Below are 7,567 nucleotides of genomic sequence, written 5' to 3'. Positions count from 1 at the left end.
GCACCTGCTCGTTGCCCACCAGGTAGACCTTGATGTCAGGTAGAGAGAGGCCACGTTTCTCACAGATGCCTGCCAGCATGGCACGGATGGTGAGGCCAGGTCGGGCCAGGGCCAAGGAGGCTGTGCCATCGGGCAGGTACACGCAGCAGTACTTCCCTGGCCGGCTTTCGCTCTCACCTTCTGAGCTCCCAAGGCTCTTCCGATGGCTCTGAGTCAAGGCAGGAGTGGGGGGAGGTCACGTGTACACATGCAAGGACATGCAGACTGGAACACAGACGAGTAAATTCACTGGGACACACACGTGCACACATGCGCAAATACACCCAAGAGCATACCTGTAGGCAGGCAAGATTGCCCTCCTACAGGAACACGTGTAATCACACAGGCATGTGGGCACCCACTGACCCCCACATGCACTGTGTTCATCTGGGCACCCACACGTGCATACTCATCAGCTGAAAAGGATGTGCACCCATGACATGCATGGGGACAATGTGGTGACGACAGGAAGAAAGTAAGGAGGCTGAGGGGTTGGCTGTGGGGAGTAAGGGAAGGAGACTAAGTGGAGATGGTAACTGAGAATGATGGCGGCCACACGAAGGGGCCTGAGTAGTGGCCCTAGCCCGCATTTCATCTCCCTCGCAGTTGCTCACCTCAGATTTGCTGCTGACGAAGGCAAGGAAGCCAAGGTCCAGACTGGCCGAGGAGTTCAGGGAGCCCTGGGACTCTCGTCGCAAAGCCGAGTTTGCTGCCGTACCTGCTAGTTCTAGGGTGAGGGAGAAATGAGCAGGGCAGCCCCCTGCCCCACCCCACCCCTCTACTGAGGCCCTTCCCAGCCGGCGGACCCTGTTGGAGCTCTCCTGCATGGGTCTAACGTGGTTTGGGTTCCCGCAAGCGTCGTTACTGAGGGGGCTTCCCAAACTTCCGGGGTTTAGCCTGGAATTCAAACACGGTGGTCACAAGGACCTGCATTTATTTCAGTTTTCCCAGACTTACGGACTGTAAGAGAAGTAGGAGGAAGGCGGCATTCTCAAGAGTTGCCCAAACTCCCGCCCCCACTCTGCTCTGTGGCCCACTTCTGCCCTCACCCCTGCGGAAAGACTTGCGGAGCGGGCGGCCCCCAGGGCCCTCAGCGGGCGGCAGCTGCCCCAACTCCTCCACACCCAGCGGCAGTGACTTCCCGGGCTTCAGCTTCGGCTTCTGCGGGTACAGGGAAGACGCTGGCACCAGGCCGGGACCTAACCCGCTTACGCATGAACCCAGTGGGCAGCCCCATAGTCTGCACCGGCCCCCTGCCCGCGACAGCCCCTGGTCGGCACCTTTCTCGTAGGGTCTGGGCTGCGGAGGCGCGAGGAGCCGGGTTCCCGCAGGGGGCGCCCCTCGGCCTCCGCCAGGAGGCACTCGCGGTACAGCGGGGACTTGACGAAACGCGCATAGCTGTCGAACTTCATCAAGTTGAAGATCTGCGGGCGGGCGCCGGGGTGGTGAGCCAAAATCCCAGACGAGGCCCCCGGGGTTGACCGCGCTCTCACCTTGACTAATCCTTAGCCCCTTCCATCCCCTTCCAAGGCCCAGGCCCCGCCCCTACTCTTTTCTCCGCCCACACCTCTGCTCGCCCCTCCCTTCCAGGCCCCCCCTCCTTTGTGCCTCCTTGGCCCCTCCTGCAACCTCTGATTTCTCTAACCCACTCCCTGTCCCCTCATTTATTTGGCTTGGTACCCACACCCAAATTTTCCCCCGATCCCACCCCACCGCACTCCTCATCACCCATCCCACGCCGCTCAGGCTCAGCCTCTGGATCTGGCCCCGCCTCTGCTCCACTGAGCTCCCTTCCAAGGCCACGCCCTCTCACCTGCAGCTGCTGTTCTCGAAACATATCTGGTCGGGGCTCAGCCAGTACCTCTTCGCCAAGCCAGGCCTGCCGGTCGATGTTCACGGGGCTCAGTGCCTGGCTAGACAGGAACTCCTCGTAGATGTTGCGGGCCTCCTGAGCTAGCTAGGGCACGAGGGTCAGGAGATATCAGAGGCACTGCCCAGGCCCTGGTCCCACCTCTCTGCCCCAGCTCCTCCTTCCCCTACCTGCTGGATGTCGCTGGCAGGGATCTGCTGGAATCGCTCGCAGGCCTTCCAGAAAGTCAGGTTCTCAGCACTGAACTCTTTCTTCAGAAACTCCTGGGGTGGGGGTGGGGGGGGTAGGGAGAAGGAGGAGACAGTCAGAGTCACAAAGACCCAGTCAGGGGATGTGGTCAAAGAGATTGGAATAGAGACATAGGGCGAAGAGGCCAAGCCAGACAGACAGATGGGGCCTTATCTGGAGGCACAGGGAGAAAATGAGAGGCAGAAACAAGGACAGAGAGAAGCAAAGTTCCTAGCTGGGAGAAGAGGAAGAGGATGCCAAAGAAAGGCTGGAAGAGGCAGCTGACAGAGGAGTCCCACTGGCCAGCCTGAAGCTCCATCCATGTCCTCTCCCATGCCCCCCTCCCCTGCACCCTGTAGTGGCTGGCCACTGCTGTCCACCCTCCTTATCCCACCCCAGGGCTTACAGTGAAGTAAGCCAGGCCCAGCTGGTCCTGAAGCAGCCGCTCGAAGGACAGGCCCCAGCTGGCCACAGGCTGCTCCTCAGTGGGGAAGGGGCTGCTGGGGCCACTGGGGAGGCTGTGGATGCTGAGGGAGCTGCCTCGGCCCTCACCCTGGCCCTGGGGCCCTGCCGTGCTGCTTAGCTCTGCAGAGAGATAGACAAGTAGAGGTGAGCCTTGTGGCCTTCCCCAGCCTTTGGCCCGACCCCATCTGCAGATACTTTCCATGGAAAGATAGCAAGTGGCAGGGGTATCCTTACCTCATTTTCACATACACTATCCCCACCCCCAGCCAGGCTTCCTCCCCACACCGTCACTTACCTCCATCTGAGACAGCCAGAACCTACAAGAGACCCGAGATAGAAAATCAGAGAAAATCAGAGTGGATTCTCAAAGACAGTTCTGGGCCCGGCCCCCAGGCCTGGAGCTGTGTCTTCCTCTGCTCAGAGGAGGCCATGTTGGGCTTTCTCAGTGAGGTCACTGCTTACTCAAGGTTTTACTTAGGCTGTTCCCAGCTCCCCTTCCATCATGTGCCAACCCCTGTATGCTGGGACTTATGCCTGTTGTCCTCTAGTTGCCCTTGGCTCCCTCTTCCTCCAGCACCCACTGGGTGAGCCCAGGTGTATATATAGCATGGTGGGTAGGAGCACAGACTTTGAATCCTGTCTCTGCTACTTATTAGCTGTATGACTTGTTTGTCTCCATCTGGAAATGAGGATGATGATAACAATAGTAATTTACTTTCTGGGGCTGTTGTAAGGACCAAATCAGTTTAAAGTTTTTGCAACATCTGGAACAGTGGCCAGCATGTGGGAAGCGCTATATCCATGTTTGCTGTTGTCTTTGAGGAAGGAGAGGTGTCTCTGGAGCTGATGATCTCCTTTTTGCAACTGTTTCCTCTTGGGGCCTAGGGTCTCCCTTGGGTCCCTCTGCATGTCCTTGGGGAGGGCACAGGATGCTATTTTATAGTACAGAGCAGTGGTTCTCAAATTTCGATGTGCATTAAGATGACTGGGTGGGCCCCACCTGCAGTGATTCAGGTTCAGTAGGTCCAGGATGGGGCCTGAGACTCTCCATTGCTAACAAGCTCCTAGGCGAGCTTGCTGCTGCTGCTGGTCCATGGACCACACCGTGAGTAGCAGTGCTGTAGAGGCCAACTCCATCTTTCCCCTCCCCCTAACCCCACAATTCTGGCTTCTCTGGGAATCCCAACTATTAGTGAAACAGAAAAATCCTCCTTTCAAAATGACTCTTGCTTAGTCTTCCTACCTTTCTAGCAGCTCCTGCAGCTTCTTCATCATTTCCCACCCATGTAGCGTGGCTTCTACCCCTTCCTGATTCTGTCCTGGGCCCTTTCTCCCACCCATGTCTCCCCAGCTCCAAACACTCATAGCCAACATTCCTGCTAACATCTCTGCCCAAATGTCCCACAAGCCCTTCAAACTCAGTCATTCCCAAATGGAAACCACCACAGCAGGGCACCCAACCAGTTACCCTGCATTTCGTCTTTCTTCTCATTGCCTGACCCCCAACATCAGGGCTTGATTCATCCCCAATCCCTCCTTCTCCTACCTCTTACATTTTCACTAGGCCCTGTCATGGGAGCTTCTGCCACCTGCCCCTTCTTTCCATCTCCACTGGAAACAGGTCTGCAAACCCCTCTTCCCTCAGGAAGCCTCTCTCTGCCCTCCCAGATGCAATCTCCTTCTCTGCTCCCCGCTCGCTTCTAGGGCACTCAGGTGACACACAAGTGGGCTGGAGCCAGCCTGCAAATATGTAGGACATTACTACTATCTTGGCCCTCAAAACGTTTTTCTTTTTAAGTTTAAAGAGGTTTCCCACATTTTAAAATCAGGAGTTTTATGGAAAATCCCAGCTTTATCTCCCCTTTAAGACTGTAATGCCGCAGCTACCCTGAGCTTCTTCCAGGATGGCAACCTTGGCTGGCACTGAGCAGCAACCAGTGCCTAGAAGGGGCTCAGGCTTTCCTCAGTGGTCTCTGGGGCCAGTTTGATGCATATTTATTACTTATGGAAACAGGCACTGCCTTGGACTGCATGAGTTCAAATATCTACTTTGCAACTTTGGACAGGGTACTTCACCTCTCTGTGCCTGTTTTTTCCTCAATATAAGTGGGGCAGATAATGGTCCTGATTTCAAAGGGTTGCTGTGATTAAATAAGTTAAATATATATAAAGAACTCAGAACACTAACTGGCATGTGTAAATATTCAAGGAACATTACTATTGTTGTCATTGTTATATTAGTGTTGGTGTCTGACCCTGATTCCACTTTCGAGTTTGCGAACCTTGCCGTAGAGGAAAAAGCTCAAGTGTCAGGGTCTGTCAGACCCAAGTTCAAATCTCAACCCTGACCTTTTCTAGTTTCATAACCATGGGATCCTCCCTGAGCCCGTCTCTCACCTGGAGCACTGGGATAAAATGATGCTGAGGAGGAGGGAAAGTTTGCACAGGGCATGGTTGGGCCTGGAACCGGCGGTCCCTGGCATGGCCTGCCCCCTACACCCCACTCCTCCTGCCTCTGTTCTCCCCCATCTGACAGCTTTATCTAACTCATCTCCCAAGGCTGCAGGAGAAAATCCCAACTCCTGGGGTGTGTGAGGACAATGGTGTCCCTTCCAGCTTGTTCTCTCCCTTCCTCATCCTGGCACCTGCACGCCCAGGCTGCTCTGCGGCTGTTCCCAGACTTAGCCCCACCATCTGTGCCTTCCCTCAGGTCTCGAGACCCACCCTGACTCTCCTCCCCATGGCCCACCTGGCCCTGCCTCCTTCTGCATTCAACTGTCTTTCTCTGGCTTGCCCTCCGACCCAGGACTCAGCCTCTCCCTTGCTTAAAACCCACTATGGCGGCTGGGGCAGGCCAGGACCCTGGAGAGGGCAAAGAACCCTGAGCTGAAGCCAGCCCTCACTCCAACTTCGCTTTATTTTTTGCATTAGCTCAAATAGATTTTCTGCATCTTTAGGTGGGGCCAGCTCACAAGTCCTCCCCAGGCACCACTCCCTGCCCTGGGAGGCAGAGCAGGTGCTGGGTTATAGCACCTGCTCTGACTAATGAACCCCTCCAGCACCCCCTTCCACCCTACCCTTTATCAAACTTCTTTGTTTTCTCCGCACCCCTACTCCACCTTCTTGCTTTGCTGTTTCCTCTGCCTGGGTGGGTATGTACTCCTGCTCCCCCACCCAACAGCTCTCCAATCTCTGCCCATTGATATAAGTCACCTTCAAACACTAGCTGCCCCAAATCCCCCTACTCGCTAATCTTCTGCCCACTCATGTCTGGGCCTCTCTCCTCTGCAAGTCGGGTGGCTCCCGGAGGGCCAGGTCTGGTTTGTAGGAGGCAACCAACCCAAACTTCCTCCCACGAAGCACCCTCCTTGTCCTGGTGTTTCCAAGCAGCCATCAGGGTCCTGAGCAGCCCTTTTCTCCCCTCCCATGTGACCCCAGCATGCCGCACCAGGTGATGAACACCCCAAGTCTGCAGCCTGCAGTTCACCTTCCTGAGCCTCTCTTACCCCATTGTTTGTTGGTCTGCATGGTTGGAGCTGAGAGGGGTAGGGACCAAGATCCAGAGGTGGGAGGGGACAGGGATGGAGTTCCAGTTCCAGTTTCATTCCCAGGCAAGTAACTTTCCTTCTCTGGGCCTCAGTTTCCCCCTAGATAGCATGGGGCTCAGCATTCCCAATCTGCTGGAGCTGCTGAGAAGGGCAAACGAGGCCCGTATGTGAAAGCAACAGGCATGCAGCGGTCAGGGGCTCTGCTGACCTTATGCTGATGCCTCTGACTGGGCTGCAACCTGCCCGGGCTCCCATGCCTAGGGAAATTGTGCCAAGCAGGGCTGGCCTCGCCCCACCCCAGCCTGCCTGAAGAGAAGTGGCAAGTGGATGAGAGAAAAGGGGAAGGGAGGATGAGGAAGGGTGTGGTGGCCAGCGGCACTCCTGACCCACGGTTTGGCCTCAGTTTGCCATATTTTTTCTTAGGACATGGGCCTTGGGGAGCCACTGGTATCTGAGAATTTAGACTAAGGTGAGGGCGGCCCAGCATTTCCTGAACTCCAATCGTGTGACAGGCACTCTGACAGCACCTGTCTTTGTTCTCACTCCATCCTTACATCTTGATCCTGTGTGGTAGCCATTTTTACTCCCATCTCACAAGTGGGGAAACCTAGGCCCAAAGAAGTCACACAGCTGGGAAGTGGCTGAGCCGGAATCATAATTCAAGTGTGCTTGACGCTGGAGCCTAAGGTCTTCCTTGTACTAAGCTGCCTCCCTGGGTGGACAGGAGATGTCCCATGGGATCTGGGGGAACCAGGGTCTCAGTCTTTTGGCCACAGGTAGGCAAGGTCAATTGGAGGTAAAGGGTCCAGGGGCTCATCTTGAACTCTGACCTCTGGAGGGGTCGGACGTCAAAAGGAGGCTCAATTTACTGAGCATCTTCTGTGCTGGGCACTCTGTACCATCATCTTATTTCATCCTAGCTGGGGAAATGAGACCCTGAGATCCTCTCTGGGTATACCCACAGAGTCCCCTGGGAGCCTGGCCCCTTCAGCTTGAGCCAGCCTTTTGGAACTGACCCCAGCCTTGGCCCCTCTGTAAGGTCACCCTGCCCCCCAAGGCCTGGCCCTGAGCTGAATGGCCAAGAGGTACAGTGGGCTTTGCCTTGCAGGTCTCCTTGTCAGGTGCAGAAGATGAACTGGGCCTCCTGAGAGAGACAGGACACAATAACCGCCCCTTCCCAGTGTCCCCCCACATCTGGCCCTCTTGCCCAGCCATGCCCTTCTCCAGCTGGCACACTCTTTCAGGACTCCTTCTATGCTACAGGACACCAAGTGAGCAGGGGAGGGGTTAGTCTTCCCTCCCCAGGTCCCCCTCAAGCTTTCTCTATCCATGACCAGTGGCTGTTAGTCAAATCTGAATTTTATTCTGGTTTTTGTGCCCATGTCTTTTGTGTCTTGCCAGACCGGGAGCCGCTTGA

At 55.8% G+C, this 7,567-nt stretch overlaps 1 protein-coding gene across 2 annotated transcripts in view; it reads right to left on the bottom strand.

Annotated features, from left to right (window-relative positions):
- The window catches only part of RGS14 (regulator of G protein signaling 14), a 16,150-nt gene that overhangs the window by 3,706 nt on the left and 4,877 nt on the right, over positions 1-7,567 (bottom strand). For both annotated transcript variants that reach the window (XM_039880069.1, XM_039880070.1), the window contains exons 3-10: positions 2,898-2,919; positions 2,544-2,722; positions 2,080-2,172; positions 1,853-1,996; positions 1,320-1,463; positions 1,089-1,200; positions 654-766; positions 5-208 (exon numbers count right to left, since the gene is read on the bottom strand). In XM_039880069.1, coding sequence (XP_039736003.1) covers positions 5-208; positions 654-766; positions 1,089-1,200; positions 1,320-1,463; positions 1,853-1,996; positions 2,080-2,172; positions 2,544-2,722; positions 2,898-2,919 — 1,011 coding nt within the window. The remainder of the gene's footprint in view (positions 1-4; positions 209-653; positions 767-1,088; positions 1,201-1,319; positions 1,464-1,852; positions 1,997-2,079; positions 2,173-2,543; positions 2,723-2,897; positions 2,920-7,567) is intronic.

This window comes from Pteropus medius, unplaced genomic scaffold, assembly GCF_902729225.1.
Source record: "Pteropus medius unplaced genomic scaffold, Ma_sr-lr_union100, whole genome shotgun sequence".
NCBI lineage: Eukaryota > Metazoa > Chordata > Mammalia > Chiroptera > Pteropodidae > Pteropus > Pteropus medius.
This window is presented reverse-complemented; position numbering and strand designations above follow the sequence as displayed.